The sequence below is a fragment of the Telmatherina bonti genome (genome assembly GCF_933228915.1).
Source record: "Telmatherina bonti genome assembly, chromosome: 1".
Taxonomy (NCBI): Eukaryota; Metazoa; Chordata; class Actinopteri; order Atheriniformes; family Telmatherinidae; genus Telmatherina; species Telmatherina bonti.
This window is the reverse complement of record NC_136619.1, coordinates 38463379-38482053: the sequence shown is the minus strand read 5'-3', so window position 1 is coordinate 38482053 and position 18675 is coordinate 38463379. Positions and strand designations below refer to the sequence as shown.

Genomic DNA, 18675 nt, shown 5'->3' with positions numbered 1-18675 from the left:
TACCATTTATCTTAATGTACAGTGTGTGTTTAAGATGAGAGATGTCGGTTGTATTGCTGTTCACACTGTTGCAGTCCAGATAAGTTAGTCTGTTATCTCCTGCATATGTTTTTATCTAGATGCTTAAAATGATATAACTAATGCATTATACCATAAAGTAAACTGGTTTGTTCTGATTTATTGCATATTTTGTACTGTTTAACCTGTGAAATTTTGGTTTAGGTGCAGGTTATTGCATCTGTGAGAAAAAGGAAACATGGAAAGAAACCAAGTGGTTTTTCTATGAGAGGAAACTCCTCCGTATATTTTATTTCCTCAGAGGGGATCATGATCTGTCATCTGGACACACTTTCAAAGAAGGTTTTGAACCAGATGAGTGTGGAAAAAGAAATTATTCTGGGAGTAGTCTGCCTTTATTTAGCCGCTGCTCCCCAACGTGACTGCCGGGGATCCGATGAGCCTGTTGCTTAGAGCAAAAACTGAGGCAGGAGTTACAGCTGAGTGTTTCATTCTAGCACAGAGATGAAAATAGGGTGTGTGTTTACGTTGTGTGTCTGCACACATTTTAGAAATTCCATGTTTTTCCCGTTGGTCTTTTAAGTGGACTGGATGCTCCATGAGTCGTGTGCTCGTGTTAAGGGATGCATGTTACATGTGTAAAGGTTTGGTGTGTTTTTACTGCAGATCCGGGTCAGTCAGTTAAATCTACAGGGCTGTGTGTTTACACACCAAACACACAAACACAAAAAGAAAGAGTGGAGTCAAAGGAAGCTTGTGTGGAAGAGGCAGCCAGAGGGATCGAAGTGCTTTGATAAATTCTCTGAGTGTGGACAGCAAATGTTTTCCCTACAAGAGACAATGGGACTGGACTGGAGAGGGACAAGCGCATAGCCAGAAAGACAGACATTCTTTAGTTTCTGTCCTGTCCAGTCTTGTCCTTTCCTGTCACAGAAAGGACAGCTGTGTCATTTTCGTACCACAGGACTGCTGGGCTCCGGCCCAGAATGTCCCAATCTTTTTTCTTTTTTTTTTGCTGACTTTAAGTATGAACTTACTTTTTACAATCATGAACAAAAAGAAATGGACATTTGAGATCTTTAACTGAGGAATAAACTTAGTTTTTACTAAAGATAAATTAATTTGTCTTTCTTTTTTTTTTAAGTGAAATTGTGTGAGGTACTTAGAAACGGATGGATGTATTTCCTGCAGACTGTTTGGTAAACCAGTGAGGAATTCTGCTGTGGGAGCGAAGCAAACAGCTACTCAGAACAGAGAAACCATGAGAAAAACCATTCAAACCAAAAAAAAAAAAAAGTCAGTAGCATCTAAAACAAACACTTTATGTTGTTAATTTTACAGCATCCAAAGAACATCTGTGTTGCTCTGGGTCATCATACGCAGAATGATCGCTACGTTTCTCCTCATATGCTGTGGCTCAAAGCTCTAACAGTCTAATCCGAACTTCAACATCCAGGGAAAACAAATCTTTACAAAACCAATGCTCATAGTTAGTAGCTCAACAAGGCTTACTCCGCTTGTGCCAGACTCCAATCAGTTGCAAGATATGCTGCACACTCACCGTGGATACAATGAAGCTGAGCAACACCGTTTTGAATTGAGTGCATAAAGAAAAAACTGAATTACTGCCTGGTGCAAAAACCACTCATTGTCAGAATAAATATGTAAAGTGTTTGTTCAAACTGCTGTGAAATGTTTCAGACTGTAGTTCAGCAGGTGAAAATTTATTTTTTTGTTGCTCAATATTATCTGTTAGCAGCTTTTCTGTCAGAATTCCACACTCATCCTCCAATCTGAGAGCTGTCTGACTGCAGGAAAGGTGCAGACCAATCCTAAATACTTCACACAACCTCACTTACTTTGTTGATACCACCTAAGTTGGTAAAACACGCATCTTTTGAGGAGATTCCCAGAATCCCCTCCCTATTGAATCAACCACTCTTGATGTTGTGGAAAATAAGCAGTTACTGAGAGTACAATAAGCAGCATTACATCAATCAATCTGCTGCTGCTAATCCAGACACCTGTGATTATATCATTCTACAGATCTAAACTGCTAAGAGCTTTCTTGTAATTATTACATAAGTAAATATTTGCAGACCCTCAAGTTAATGAGCTGCTGAGAGACATCTATATGTTTTTGTCACAGTAAAACTGGTGAGACAACTTTCCAGGAGATGAACCAACATGTACTGTTGTGCGAACACCTTCCCGCAGTAAAAACACCAAAATTCACACACAGTTTGTTTCAGCTCGTCGTGCACCAATGCGCTTTATTTCTACTTTCTAAGGACATCATTGATGTGTGAAAAGGTTGCACCATGACAGTTATGGACACACAGAAGCAAAGTTTTCCACCAAGCTTTTGGAAAAGAGACGTTCACAGCTACTCATTTTGCACATATCCTTTTTGTGCTCTTCCCAACACAACATACTGAAGCAGGTAAATGTTGCTTCTGTATGACAGCAGGTACCCAAGCACATAAATGTTTATTTTTCACCAACTCGTACCTTTTATTGCATGCTGCGTTTCATTTAGTGGCTCATTAAAAGTTTCCAGCGGAGATCTGCTGCTACTTAGACCTCAGCATCAGGTCTTCAGCAATTACAACTTAGGCTTCTTTTGTGTTGCAGCTTGCATTCATTCAGGAGAAGGCAACCACACAGCTGATTTACAAGAACAGAAAATTCTAGTTTTATTTTAATGAAGTTGTGGGGGTTTTTTTTTATTTTAGCCGTATCATTGCCTTTGAGCATGTGGACATGCTGTAGTCTTTTTTAGACTTGGCAGCATGAAAACTTGCAATGTGTTTTGTTGTATTTGTACCCTAAAATCTGCTCACATTGAGCCGTTTACTGATGGAAAAAAAAGCTTTGAATGATTGTGATGGTGCTGAGTTGCTTGGGGAGGAGTTGGTCATGTGATGTTCACACAGAACTCACTTGTCAACTCTGCTGTGATGTTATCTGTGTTCCTCAACCCCTGAAGGCTGCAAGTCAGAGACGGTCTGTCAGAGTTCTTCCCGTTTCCTCTAGACAGGCAGACAGACAGACAGATTTGGGGATATGATATAGCTTGAGCATGAGGACCAGTTGTAGTCCTCATGCAGGAATATGCGGGAAATCCCCTTACTTCTGCCTCGCTGCTCTGTTGTGGCTGCATGTCTGTGTGTACATTTCTGCGGCACAGATCCTGTGTGCATGTGCCAGAGCCGGACTGGGTTTGCAGGACCGGGGGGGGGGGTTACAGTACAGTAACAACCAGCAGGCCAACTGTCCAACTGACCGCACTCCCAAGGGACACACAGGAAAAGTTAAAACAAACACAACCACAGCCTTTTTTCTCAGGATGCTTGCAAACGTTCTGATTGGCTGATGCATGTGGGAGCCCTGCTTTTTTTCTTTGACCTTTCTGCCTCCCCCACTCTGTTTTTCTCTTTGAGGAAGTTTTGAGGTTTGGCCTCTGCACTCTGACCCCTTTGGGAGAGCAGAAAGCGATCAAATTGGAGCTGGCAAGAGGCGAGTTTCCTCGCTGGAATGTCTTGATTTGAGTCACATTTCGTTCTTCGCTACTGTCCCCGTCTGACTGCTTTACAGGCCTTTTAGCCTCTTTAATGAGTGACAAAGTTAAGCCTCATGTAATCCTGATGAATGACATGCTTACAAGTTTTAATGCACACTCAAGCAGATATTTAGTTAGTGTTTCCAAAACCCATTTCTCACGAAGCGGCAAGCTCTTCATGGCTAGACACCGTTGGAGGTTAAATGATGAAAATATGTAATTTTGTGATTTAATGATGAACTGGAAGAGTAAGAAGTACTTCACATCTTCCCCACAGTGTGATGATCTATTAGATGCCGACGTCGCCGGCCTGTGTTTGGCTCCACTTCTTCCTGGGGGCAGCCCGTGGTTAATGTTTCCTGCTCCTCTGATTGGCCATAAAGGACTCAGCGGTTGGTAACTGGTGGGTTGCTTTGCCAGCAGGAGGCTGTGGGCTGGGCCAATCCGCTTGGCCTGATCTCTAATTAGCACTTGCTTGTCAGCTGGTCAGGGTGGATCTGTCTGGGAAATTGCAGTCTTGCACACACAGACATTCATGCACATAAACCAAAGCTGGGAAACGAACAGTGGAGCAACTGTGCCGTTGTACCTCGCATTCACCGTGTCTGCCATCGTGTGGCTTTGATTTGTGTTGCCTGCTTGATTCTTCTTAAGGCTGAAGTGGCTTATTTTGGACTCGGGGTGTGTTTGTGTGAGTTTCAGTGTGCTCTGTTGGCTGCAGCAGTGAAGTGGTTAACAGTCCCCATGGAGGCTCATGTTTCCAGCAGCAGGGCAGGTCCTTCCCCGTTCTCCCTCCAGTTTTTCCCAGTGTTAGTGCAGATAGACACAAACAGTGCCCGAGGGATGAAGCGTCAGTGCAGCGAGTGACAAAGGAGCTCGATCCAGGAACTCTGCCAGGACGAGAGAGAGTGAGAGAGAGACATTGACAAAGCTCAGAGAGAGGAGGGGGTGAGATATTTAACTGTGTGAACTCATCAGCGGCATGAAGTCATGAAGCTTTCTGTCCAGCTTGGCGTTTTTCTGCAGCACCCTGGTTCCCACGGCAACCCAGGCACCCTAACCAGGTAGATACTGTGTGTGTGTGTGTGTGTGTGTGTGTGTGTGTGTGTGTGTGTGTGTGTGTGTGTGTGTGTGCAAAACCAACTTTGTCTTCCAGCAATGAAGACTTAGATTTCTTTTCTGTTCGGAAGTGCTGAGATCATTGTGGTCTACTGTCAGGACTCAAAGGGCTTAATGATATATGTATAATATCCCTCAGCTGTCCATATTTATTTTCTTTGAGTGCAGTGTGTGTGTGTGTGTGTGTGTGTGTGTGTGTGTGTGTGGGGGGGAATTTCCCCTGTGGCTGTATGGTTGAGTTGAAACAGTTGTGGTCACTCTAAATCTCTCCTCACCTCTGTTCTCTTTGCGCCACGGATGCTTTCAGCTCTCTAAGCCATGTCTTCGCTGTGCTCCTGCTTGATTTATCCTGCAGTTAAACCTGTTTCTCTTTGCTTCTATACATCAGGTTGTTAACTTAAAAAGCAGCCGATGTATTTTGTCTCAAGTCTTTCATGAACTAGCTGATTACATTTTGATGGTAATCTGAATCTGGGATTTTTGTCACTAAGTCTTTGTTTTTATTGTCTTTTAGTGTTTTGGTTTTTTTTTTTTTACCCTACAATTATGATGTGTTTTCGTTCGATGGTGGGAAAATTCAGTTCATCCAACTTGGCTGCTGAGCCTCTGCTAGCATTAGAATAAAAATAAAGCCTCAAACTACCAATCTCTGAAAGCCAGTGTTTGATTTTCATCTCGTTACACACTTAAATGAAGACAAAACAGAGATCTTTGGGGCTGTTTCTCATTCAGAAGTTGCAGAATTTAGTCTTCCACATTTTTGCATTAATCTTTTATACATATATTGCTCAGATTAAATAACTAATAAAAGTAATTTTGGATCAACATACAAACTCTAGCTTGACAGGAATAAGGAGACTTTTTTTTTTTTTTTTTTTTAAATGCTAGAGTAGGTTTCTCATAGCTGCATGGCAATACTATTTGTTTAACTTATAGGTTATTAGCTGATGGACATGAAACTAGTAACTTGTGTCATAATCAACTTTCAGCCTTTCTCTGTTTAGCCATGATGAAAACAAAATATTTAAATATCTACAAGGTTGCCTTGTACATTAAAAGAACACTGAGTTTTTGTAGTTGAACAAAGGATAATTCAGCCTCTGTCTTGCATCCTGTCTCTTCTCTGAGCTCTGTCCAGTCAGTTAAAGTCAGTCCAACATGAATTTGAGTCTTATCTCTGACTGTGCCACAGATAACCTAGGCTGGGAAAAAATGGGTGTGAAGTGAGATTTCTCTGCCTTAGGAAGCTGGAAGGCTACTACAGATCCAGGGATGTGTATAATGAATGTCAGTATATCACCAAACTGAGTCAGAAACACTGAGTTTTAGGTCGTGAACCTTGGTAGTTGGTAACTGCTTCAACAATGTGCAATAGTTTTGTTGGAATAGTGACAGTGACACTATTAACTAAATGAGTAACAAAGGTTTTTTTTTTTTTTTTAAAAATCTGAAAAATCTTTACATTATAATATCTATTCAACTTTCAACTTTATTTATACAGCATCAAATCATGGCAATGCCATCTCAAGACGCTTTACAGACAGAGAAAAAAACATAATGAAAGCCAATTCTTAATAGCCTATATAAGGAAACCAACAGATTGAGTTGGAGGATCCAACTCAATCTCATATCCTGAGCAAGCACACTGGCGACAGTGGGAAAGAAAAAAACTCCCTTTTAGCATAAAGGAAACCTCCAGCAGAACCCGGCTCAAGGACAGGCAGCCATCTGCATTTCAACATACCCCTGATATATATATATATATATATATATATATATATATATATATATATATATATATATATATATATATATATATATATATATATATATAGGCTCATTAATATAACTGGTAGGTGGTGCTTATTGTCCAGTTTGACTGATGTAGGTGCGGTGACATTCCCCAATGAACTGGAAACTGTTTGACATTGACAGAAATGATCATATCTACATACGAAGGAAAATGAAAAAGTGACTATTATTATACTAAAGACATGACTATTTTATGACTGATGTTTTTGGTTGTGGTTCTGTTGGAAGCACAGATGTTTCAGTCATTACCCGGTGGTCACCAGTGGTATTGCACTTTAGTGCAAAAGTTTTTGTAACTTTTAAAGCTCAGTGTCTTATATTTATATTCTGTGGGCATAACTTCAGAGGATCGGGGTGATGCCAGATTTTTTAATAAGATGATCAACAGTTAGTATGTCGTTTTTACTCTCTGGAAAATTGAAATATTTAAAGAATATTTAAAGCAATTTTTACTTAGATTTCTGCTTACAGTCATGTGGTTTTAACACATAACCATATGTTCAGTTACTTGCATTGTTAGACTGTTTTTTTCCATTGTTTTCAGATGTAATAATATTCTCATGTGAACTGTTAAAATGTGCTTAAAAAATAGCTGGATGGAAACACAGCTATTGTGTACGTGTTTTCTATTGTCAATACATTCTCTCTTAAGGTTGTAAATGTCCCCTTGATGATCCTTAAATGCAGTTAGCTTTTTGACAGCCGCTCTGAACAGAGTGTGTCGGTGTGTGTGTGTGTGTGTGTGTGTGTGTGTGTGTGTCTCCTGCTGCAGCCGACCCTGCACTGGCTGTCACCATCAGCCTCCCTCTGATCCTTTCAGAGCAATGTTTGCCAACTGGCTGGACTTCCTGCCCCCCACAGACTCAGAGCGGATGCAAGCACAAACACACACACACACGCACAGTCATATTTACAAATATCCTCAACTCCCGGCGCTTTTTCTCTGTGCATATGAGTCCGTTTGAACAGTTCACACACACACACAAGCGCACCATGATGTCACCCCTCAGACGAGCCTTTGTTCATATGATAGACGACCCTATTCAACCAGTCTGTGTATGTCTGTGTGCTTGTGTGAGTGTATCCAAGCTGAAGTCAGTTTAAAGGAGAATAAAGGAAGAGAATCACCAGGCAGTCTGAAATGCTGAATTCTTCTTAATTTCCATCTAGCACCCTAGTTAATGGATTTAACGTTTTTTTCTTCTCAATCAAAGGCACAAAACGATCGGTTATACAACTTTATGGGCACGTTCATGCTGGCTGTTTTTGCATATAAATACATAGTAATTGTATTAAGTGGAAAAAGATATTGGATGATCACTTTTTTGTATTAAAATCTCACATCTCAACCAAGCATCAGAATGTCTGCAGAGTCCAGCTGAACGGAGCATCACACTTTCCCCATGTGTTTCTGACTGAGTGAATTTAGTGCGAGTATCTGCACACAAAGATGAAACATGTTGCCAAAAAGAAACTGTGTAACGAGACTTAAGTGGATCCTGATTCTCTTTAATCCTGCTGAGTCATTGTCATAAGTGGACTAAAGTGCGCCTATTTGTGTGACTTTGTGTGTAGCTGGGACGACAGCAGCTCCGTGAGCAGTGGCATCAGTGACAACATCGACACAGATGACATCAACACCAGCTCGTCCATCTCCTCATATGCAAACACGCCTGCAGCACAGCGCAAAGGCCTCAATGCGCAGGTAAGACGACACACATGCAACAGTGCTCTCTGAACATCCTTCTGTAATCGTAGCTGAATCTTGTGTTTGAGTCCGAGGACAGGAAACTTCCAGAGGACAAAAGGTACCGAGGTCCTCATGCTTTATTAGAAAGGTGACTATATAAACTAAGTTTGTAGTCATTTATGCAAACACCAACAAGATGTGTTGCAACAGGGATACATTTAAAACCTAAAGGACACTGGTCCAAGAGATCGGAAGCTAGTGATCTCTGTCCTAATCCAATCCTCTTTAGATCATGTGGTGCTGGAGTCACTAATAGACTCTAGTTTCCAACATCTATATTTTACAGAAATTAGATGCATTTTGTAAAAAACGTGTGGCAGAAGCTGAACTTGTTTGCTGTGTTGGAATGTGAGTGAAAAACTGGTACAGGATTCCTTCAAACTGGAGAATCTGTGAGGATTTCTATCAGGATTGAGACAGCTGTTATCAGCTGAAAACAACCTGGACCTTGTAAACTTGCAGGGCTTTAGCGTGTGATGTCAAATCTTTGTCACAACATTAACCCAAAGTAGTCATGTGTTCCCCACATGATTGCTTGTAGGGTGGCTGTGAACTTCCACATCATCATGAAACATTGCCAATACCTGTGTGAGGCCAAAATGGAGTGGAATAAAAAGCTCCATAATAAAATGACTTCAGTCAAGCTGCAAATGGACCCTTTAAGTATCTCTAAAACTTATTCATAAATACACTACCAGTCAAAAGTTTAGACTTACTTTCCCATTAAATCCAATGTGAAAGTGTGTCCAAACTTTTGACTGGTAGTGTATACAAAAAAAAAAACCCTCCTCTCTCACCCGCCCCTCCCATCTCCCCAGGGTAGGGCAGGTTGCTGTTCATCTCTCAAGCTCGGGTTCTCTACTAGAGTCCTGGGAGCTTGAGAGTCCTACACAGTATCTTAGCTGTTCCTAGGAAAGAAAGAGATGTCTGATGTCTCACCAGGTATCTGTTGGAGCCACTTCTCCAGTGTGGGAGACACGGCCCCCAGTGCTCCCATCACTATGGGTACAACTGTTGCTTTCACCTGGGATCCTGCCTATTTTTCACCAGACAGATACAAACTATTCTTCATTTAAGTACAAAAAAGAAAGAAAAAGAACAAAAGTCCGTCTCCCACCTTCCCACAATGTCACAGTCACAACGGTTCCCAAAATTCATAAAAATAATTTTTCGATTAAAGTTACATTTAAGGGAAGCAAAATGTTTATATCATGACAGTTAAACACGCTGAATCTGCACTGGCCTGGTGAAAGCCAGTCCTTTGATGATTGGTTTCACCATCTGACCTGGGACTGCACTTTACAGTGTGGGTTAGAAACACGTTTGGTGAGGCTTGCGGGAGTTTAACAGGTCCTTGTTTGGCCTGCAATGTACTTTCAGAACTGTTTTAGGTTTATAAATACCTGAATGTGTCTGAACTAACGTGCTTTTCTCCAGTTCAAGTTTCAGCACATGAGTGAGGCTGTGAAAAGTTGGCAGGCATGTTTGCATGTGTGTGTATTGCACATACAGTATATTTTGACTGATGTAAAGCCAATCAGCATGTGATGACTGCTCATTATTGCCAAAAAGGTCGAGGTGCTGATAAAAAAAACAAAGGAGTCTTTTTCTCAGTGCAGCTGGCTGACACAGCGCAGGTTAATGAAGTGTGTCTCATCAGTCCTCAGGCACTCTCATTGGCTGGACTTTGGTTTTTAAGCTCTCAGCAGAGCAGCTTGCTTCATTCTTTTTTTACAATGGGTGAACAGCTGCTGAACTTAAAAGTAGCCATCATCACTACAGCTCCTGCAATTCATTGTTGGTTATTAAAAAGCTGATGAGAGAGAATAAGAAAGTTCCTGCAAATTTGTCTGTTATTCAAATAAATATTGTTAAGATTTCAAACTAAATAGAAATCCAGTAAACAGCATCAGGATGTGTTGCATACAGACCCTTTTTATGATTAGTTTACATGAGGTCAAGTTCCTTGCTGCTCCACAACCATAAACAGTCAAATGAAAAATGCCCGGTCCTCCTGATGTGGAAATCATGATGTGTTGAATTAACCAGTATGACGGTTTTAGTTGTAAAACCGAGCGCTTCTTGATGCAGCATGTCAGGAAAAGATGCTTTATCCAGCAATACTGAGAGTGACACGCTCTGTTTGTGTATTTCCAGCCTGTGACAGATGCAGAGAAGCACTCTGCCTCCACAGCAGTTCACCAAGCGTGGACAGGAGACGAGGTGAAGAGGCCAGACGGAGGGTCAGACAGCGGGGTCAGGATGGATTCAGGCTCCAAATGGAGCCGCAAGAACCCCTCCGACATCTCAGATGAGTCTGACAAGGGAGGCTCGGGAAGGAAGACCCCCTCAGTGTCCAATACAGGCTCCTGGAGAAGAGGAATGAGCACTCAGGTGGGGGTGACATCCCCCCGGACTAAAAGCACCAGTAGCACAGGCTCCACAGGTTCTGTGGGCATCAAGAGCCACAGTTCAGGTAACAAAAACTTCCACCACTTATTTCTATTTATTAGGACTGTGACTGTGCTTTTGTCCCAATTCGATTCCGATTTATTTGGGTGCCGATTCAATTTGAATTACGATTCTCACAATTTTACAATATTGCTAATTTTTGTGGATTAAAAACAAAATAAATGTATAAAACTTTTTTTTTTTTTTTTTTTTTTATGAGGAAAAAACAACACAGCACCCAGACCATCATTCTGCTGCTATAATGCCCAATAAGACAGAAGAAATTTTATAATGGATTATTTTTATATATTTTAACAAAAAAATTATTTTTAAAAATGTGAAGCAAAAAAAATCCCAATTTTCGATTTTTCAATTTTTCAATTCGATTTTCCCATCCCTATCATTAATTTAAAAAAAAAAAAAAAAAAAGCCTACTTGAAAAGTGAAAAAAGTAAAAGCACATATTTAGTTTTTTTTTTTCAACTTACATGTGTTGATTCAAGCTGATGTAGTTCTTCATTCCTAATCTCTAAAAAACTATGGATTTATTTTTATTTATATAACATCATCCAAAGTCACTGGAAGAAAACGGTGCGTAGTTTTTAACAGAAGTAACTCCAGAAGTAGGACATCTGTGTTTCTGTAGAATGCTGGGCTGCTTGCTGCTTGTATGTGACAACATGTCACATGTAGCTGACGCCCGGTTGTGTGTCCTGCAGGTAAAACAGATGACATTAAGGTTTCCGAAAAAGGACGCCTTTCTCCCCGTTCCAATGGCCTTCACCGCTCGCCTTCAGACGCTGGACGCAGCAGTGGCGATGAAGTGAAGAAACCATCACCCCCCACCACCCGTACACCGACTACCAACACACTTACACACACCGTCTCAGATCCACATTCACAGACTCACATGTTAACCTCACGCACCCCAACCAGCACCTTTGGCTTCAAAAAGCAAGGCCAAGGGATGGTAACCATGGTTACTGCCAGCGGCGCTACTATCACCAGTGGCTCAGCCACCCTCGGGAAGATGCCTAAGTCTGGGACACGCTCACTGTCAGGGGGCTTGAAGTCTGGTGGGCAGGATGGGAGCTCAGGAATGGGTCACCATGACGATGGCTTCCTCCCCATGAGCGCCCGCTCCACACTACAGTACCGCAGCCTGCCACGACCAAGCCGCTCAGGAGCAGCTGCCCGCAATGGAAACCGCTCTTCTACCAGCAGCATTGAGGCCGCCGTGCTCTCCGTCACCTCTCACGGGAAAAACGCCATCAGCGTTACGAAGGCCAACGGCTCCGGAGGCCTGCTGGCCAATCAGACGGACCGGGAAAAGGGCGTCTCTGAGACCGACAACCTCAGGAGTGGAGGAGCAGCGACTGTTCCTCTGACAGGACGACAGCAGGTCTCTTCGCCTACACTGCGCAGGTGAGCGCACACACATAGACCATCATTTGTCAGTTCCAACGTCCTGCAGACACACTGAGAGGGGCCCTCTTGTATGGGCTTGACTGTACCCTGATACAGAACACACACTCTGAAAAGGCCATTTTAAGAGACAGTAATCATACAGTCAGAGTACATGTCGAGAAGTGGTGAGTAATGATCACACGTGTGGGCTTGTTTCACACACACACACACACACACACACACACACACATAGTCTTTTTTAGGTTAAATCAGGTCTTTGTGAATGCAGGCCTTGAGCTGAGCTGATCAGCTGCCAAGCCTCAGCCTTGGTGGTGCAAGGGGGGGGGGGGGGTGAAAGCAGGGTGTGGTGCTGTGTAATGGAAGCAGAATCTTACCTCAGCGCTCTGCCCTCATTAATGTGAGGGAGTGATAACTCTTCAAAGAGAATGTGCTGCTATTATCCCCCATTGTGGCTCCAGTCATCACTGCCTGCCATTTAACTCTACCCCAGGATTAGGGCTGAATGAGGAGAGACTTATGTCAGCGCATGTGTGTGTGTGTGTGTGTGTGTGTGTGTGTGTGTGTGTGTGTGTGTGTGTGTGAGAGAACCGGCCTTGATTCAGATTTGAGCACTGGCTCTACCTTTACTGACTACAGACCTGCTACTGTATTTCTTGTTTCACACATGGTTATGACACTGTTGCCTCTCTACTGTTGGCAAAACATGTGAAAAGGATGTTTAAACCGCCATGTCCATGAACATTTACCTGACATTTGTCCTTTTGCTAATGACTTTTGAGTCCCCAAACCCCTCCTACTTTCCATTTTTCATCTCTTGTTTCGCCTCTGGCTACAATTTCCACCCACATGCAAGGATCACTGAGGAAATTAACAATAGAAGGGGAAAAAGTTTTTCTTTTTTACTCAAACCTATTTTTTTTTTATCATGTTCTGCTTTTAAAAGTTGTTTTTTTTTCCGTTTAAGAAAATTCTTTGTTTTATAGCAGGAAATTGCATCCTTCATTCCGTCACTTTTATGAGCACTTGAGCCTCGGTTAACATCCTTTTCCCTTGTTGCTGATGCACTGCAGGTTATTTGGTGGGAAGCCCAACAAACAGGCTCCAGTCACCACAGCTGAAAACATGAAGAATTCAACAGTCATCTCCAATCCCCATGCCACCATGAACCACATTGCTACAGTGCTGGAGTGTGCCGATGGAGGGCTGGGAGGCGGGGACAGCGACACCAGCAGCCCCTTGTTTGGAGGCCGAGCCCTGGGATCAGCGACGGGGACGCTTGGTAGCGAACAGGTCAGACAGATCGAGGTGTTAAAATATAACAAGAACCACTTGCGTAGCTTTTGACCCCTTTACTTAAATGCTGATCAAATGTTTTATAGTAACCTAAATGCAGCTGTGCAACCAGCAGGTCAACTTTAACATGATGAGCTTAGAGACGAGGTAAATGTGCAGGAAGGTGTTTGTAGACGGATTGTTTTATTCTCACTTTGCAAAATCCAGAAATGTGTGAATTCCTTGAGCTGCTCGTGTGTTTAACAGATCCACAGTGGGACGGGCAGTGCTGACACTTGTTTCACAAACTTAAGGCCAGATATCGTTTCAGAGCAGAAATGTCTGAGCGTGCTCAGTCATGAGCTCTCCGTCACATTCTCTTGTGATTCATCAGCCGTTCTCTGACTAGTTATGAATTGTGGGATGACTCATTGTTTTTCAGAGCAGAAGTTGTCTTTACAAACAAGTTCACATCAGTTATCTCAAATCATCTGCAACCTGGATCAAAATGATGAAGAGAGGTGCATTAATCAGAGATGCCTGAAGCTTGATTTTATTATGAGTTATTACTGATGTCCACCTCACTTATCGGTGGACAGAGATGACTTCTTTCATCTTTACCGAACACAGATGGTTCTGTGAAAACATTCTAATAGCAGCGAGGCATTAACATACCCAGACTGTCCTTCGTAGAGACTAAAAACAGATCCATAATATACCAAATATTGGATTTTTATTCATCAAGCTGTTAGACACTGTACACCAAATGTGTGATTGTTTTCCGACAGGTTTATATGTCAGCATTGTCATCACAGGATGTTTCCTGCCCATAGAGACCAAACATAAGTTGTTTCATCGTGTTTGTTTTCAGTTCAGCCTGTCAGCCTTCACCATCTTGATATTTCTAAACAAAATGTTACAGGAAGAGGGTGGAACTGATTTTGCCCCACAGAAGCTGCACATTTATAAGTTAGCAGCTTATTAATGATGAAGTAGAACCGCAAAGTTTTGTTTATTCCAGTGTTGTTTTTACTGAAAGACCCCCCCCCTTCTCTTCCCTTTTGCATGAGCTAAAGTCTATAGCAATGGGGTTTCAGATGTGATAAAATGTACCATTATAAGTATCGTAAAGAAACAGCCATCTCCAAGTGATAAAAAGTGAAGAAATGGAGCGAAATCCAGAACACTTTGTGCAGCTTTGCTTGTCTGGGTCCTAACAGCAGGTCCTCCGACATCTAACAGCTTTTAACATCTGTTTTCCTGTGAATACTCATGTGACAGCTTGAGATCTGTGGGCATATCTTCAAAAGCCAAAGCTTGAAATGTTTAGGTCAAAACTTCATCTTCCATTAAAGTTATTGAGGCTTCTTGTTAAACATTCTTCTATTATAGTTTGCACATGAATAGTGTTGTATTTTCACTACATACTGTTTAGCTGATGACTCTGCTTCCATGTTTGGTCTTCCCGTTGTGTGAATGTGCCAGTGACAAATGCAGCTTTAACTGAACACTCTTGAAGATGAAGATGTGCTCTTATAATGGTCATTTTAATATCTGCAGTTTTATTTAATATACACATAAAACCTGAGTCCCCTGTGTGGGACAGGAGAGTTTAATGTTTCATAATTAAGCAGATGTGTTCAGATTTTTCACGCCTCCTTAAGAGGAACAAAAACCCCCGTTTGGAACACCTGGTTTTTAAGACTGCTTGTTCCATAACAATAAAGGAGATCAGTTTATATTATTGTAAATCAGACCATAACGGACTGACTTAAACTATTCTTTATGAGGGACTTGAACTTACTCCAACTAGGAGTCTATGTTTGAAACACTGTCATCTTTCCCAATCGACAGGCCTCCAGTCCAGGTTCAGTGTACTCCTCCACCGGTCCATCCAACAGCCTGACATGGGGGACCACCTTCAGCAGCTCCTCAGTCCCAAGCAGGGAGAGTACGCTGGGTGGACACGGTGGGACGGGCAGCGTTGGCTTCCCTTCTGTCAGCAGCATGCACACCAGCAGCGAGTCCATCGACATGAGTCTGGGCAGCGCTGGAGGAGGTGGTGGCCACGGGACCCACAGGGAGGACACCCTGTCTGCTCTGGGTCGCACCGGCAGCGTTAAGACCGGCATGTCTGAGAGGTGAGGACGCAACAAAGATGGGCCATGGGGGAGTTTCTGGAGTCCAAGAATGATACAAGTTGAAGTTAATGAGTTTATTTAATCTTATAGGATAATTGCATCTCTGAAATAAATTACGTTTACTTGTGATGTAATAAGTGAAGCAGAACCTGGAGAACCTGGATTCTGTATGGTTCCTTATAGAAGTTATGCCATGTTCTTTGAGTTATTGAGATAAATATTGTTGAGTTAATCTGCAAGTTAAGGTTCATTTTAGATATAGATTCAGTTTACAGTGAATTAAATAGTCAGACTCCTAAAAGTAGTTCATATTGACTTTATTTGAACAAACTAAACCATTGACATTCATGCAAATTCTCCAGTAACAATAATCCAGTTGCAGTTGTATGTCAGTGTGTGTTATTTAGTATAGAATCATTGTGCAGGAATGTTCATTTCCTGTTTACTTTTTTTGCATATGTTTAAGCATTTTTCAGGCATATAACATTGTCTTAATAACTATATTAAATCTGCAACATTCAGCTGTGAAGACCTAAGTTGAATACTGAACAGTCCATCCAGTGAGATATGACATGATAAACCCTTAGTTTTCTCATCGCAGTGGGTTTTTATTGTCATTAAAAATTCATCTAAGCGCCACAGATGCTAAAAATGCTGCATCCTGATTTCCTGTCTGGTTCTTTCAGAACCCATTATCAAGGCTGCACACAAAGCCTCCTTCATGGTGAGGCATCTCCTCTTGTTTGCCAATCTGTCCCAGCAGAGACACAAACCCCCTGCAGGCTCTTCAGCTGATTATTCAGTAATTGTGCTCATTGTAGCGGATTCCTTCCCGACAGGTTGACTGTGTAATGCGACAAGGTCGTGTTGGAGGAAACTGAATAGGTCTTGGAGTTGAATCTCTGAGGCGGTGACGTCACTGAGCCACTCGTTGGAGAATCTTGCAGCTGATTTCTGTTCTGAAGCAAACTTTTATCTACTTTACTCTAAAACTTTGCTTTGTTTCTCTGTGTCTATTGTGCTTCCTGTCTTCCATCAGTCCCCTCTCCTCCCCCTCTGCTAGCCCTATATTCAGCCGAAACACACTTCCTCGGAGGCAGGACAGGTAAATGTACCTGTTTGCGGTGTTAGGCTTCTGGTGAGACAGCTGTGGGGTGGGGGGGGGGGGGTCCTGCTAAAACCACCAACCACTGTCACGCAGAGCTCCACAAAGAACCTCACAGTCTCTCTCTGTGAGGTAGCTTCATGTTTTAGTGGTTTCCTCTGCAACGAGTAGCTCTGTGGTAGTTTGTGGTTGTTTTCAGGACCTCTAGCTCCTGTGTGAATGAAACGTTAAGTGTGAGGTTTTCTGTGTGGATGTTGGCAGCTCCACTGGTCTGTGATGACTGTTCGCTTATCGCCACCCTGTGGTTGAGTAGAGCAACACAAGCGTTGATTAGTTGTGTATTTGTAGACAGAAAAAATACAAATCTTCCTTATTTTTATTTTTAGTTCTTACCCTGTGAAATGTTTTGTCCACTGTGGAGCTGAGATAAGTCACATAGTTGTATCCATATCTTATTTTTTATGCTGTTTTTAGACCAAGTAAAAGAGAAAACTAGACTTTTTTTTAGCAGTGTAGGGCTAGTGCTTCCTTGCCTCCTTTCTTCCTTTTGTCTTCGTCCTCTGAAGTGTTTGTCTCCCACAGCGGGCCACACTGTGGTAGAAACACTCTGCCTAAGAAGGGATTCAGGTACTATATTTATCTTTGTGCTGGATTTTTGAACACTGGTTCACCAGATTGTCTTGTTTACTTTTCTTTTCTCTGCGTTCATATTCACTCTTCAAAAGCTTCTTCACGCTTTTTTTAAAAACGTTTTTGTTTGGCACTTTGGCACATATGTTGTTGTGTTGAGCTTCTGTCGAGAGGCATGTCATTTTGTCCCCCATACGGAGCTTTCACCGTGTCCCGCTGCAGCAGGCATGATGTTGGATGGAGATCAATTTTCTTTGGCGTCTTTTTTTTGCTTTTCCCCTGAGTTTCTGTTGCTCACAGCTGAATCCAGTCTATGTTCACACTGTTGTAATATGTTGTTGCAGCATCTGATTCATCTTCATGTTTGATCCCGGCTATTAATCTGGCTGCTTCAAAGAAGAAAATCCACCTTACTGACTGAAAATATCTGACCCCCCCCTTCCCCATCAGCTTGTCCTGATTAAAAACAATCCACGCTGCATCTTCTGGCTTCCACTGTAACGGTTTCTTTCATTCCCTGCAGGTACGGCCCGTCGCCGCAGCTGCGAGGCCATGAGGACGCCCGTGATTGGCTGCGCTCCCACTCCACCAGTGGGCTGCAAGAGTCAGCCAGCAACTCCCCATTCTCCCCCGGGTCCAGCCTCACCTCCCCCTCTGGTACTCGCTTCAACTTCGGACAGCTGGGTATGCCACCAAAACCTCACGCCACATCTTTATTTACCCAGAATCTATTTGCATACGTGGCAAATAAATTAACCAAACTGTTATACTGTTATATTTCCTTTAGTTATCTTTATTTTGTCCTTTTTTTATGTTTAAATGTGTTGGATAGTAATAAAAACCTTTCTATGTAACTCTAGATTCATTCTGAAGATGTTTACATGAAATCAGGAACATTTCAGTGAAATGAAATTTAATAGGATAAAATAGCTTTGTGACATTCTGCTTGTCAGTGATGTGAGTAAAAAATTGAAAAAGAAATACATAAGCTTGTCTCATATCATATGCCTTCAATTTTCTCAGCATCCAGCCCGACTTCTGCAGCTCAGATAAATCTAGCCGGGATGCGCAACAACAGCCTGACCAATCAGGACGCCCCTTTTGACCCTTGCACCGACAACCGCCTGAGAAACTCCTGCATGTCGCTTGATGAGAAGACTCGCACCATGAGCCGATCGGGATCCTTCAGGGACGGCTTTGAGGAAGGTAATTTCATTTTCAGTCCTTTTTGAATCCTCAAGTTTTTTTTATCAAGACATTTGGGGCAAAATCTGAAATCAGATGGAAACTATTTCTAAATCCTTTAGCCTCACCATCCTTATTTTACATCCTTGTGCTAAAAGAATCATTATTTCATTCAGGTGGATTACTGATTAAAAAAAAAAAC

The 18675-nt window shown here is 42.2% G+C and overlaps 1 protein-coding gene across 1 annotated transcript in view; it reads left to right on the top strand.

Moving 5' to 3' along the window:
• Nucleotides 1-18675, top strand: part of nav2a (neuron navigator 2a) — an 89949-nt gene that overhangs the window by 54884 nt on the left and 16390 nt on the right. The window contains exons 13-21 of the mRNA XM_079240831.1: nt 8087-8216; nt 10419-10737; nt 11432-12137; nt 13211-13430; nt 15267-15553; nt 16593-16658; nt 17241-17285; nt 17812-17972; nt 18312-18494. Coding sequence (XP_079096957.1) covers nt 8087-8216; nt 10419-10737; nt 11432-12137; nt 13211-13430; nt 15267-15553; nt 16593-16658; nt 17241-17285; nt 17812-17972; nt 18312-18494 — 2117 coding nt within the window. The remainder of the gene's footprint in view (nt 1-8086; nt 8217-10418; nt 10738-11431; nt 12138-13210; nt 13431-15266; nt 15554-16592; nt 16659-17240; nt 17286-17811; nt 17973-18311; nt 18495-18675) is intronic.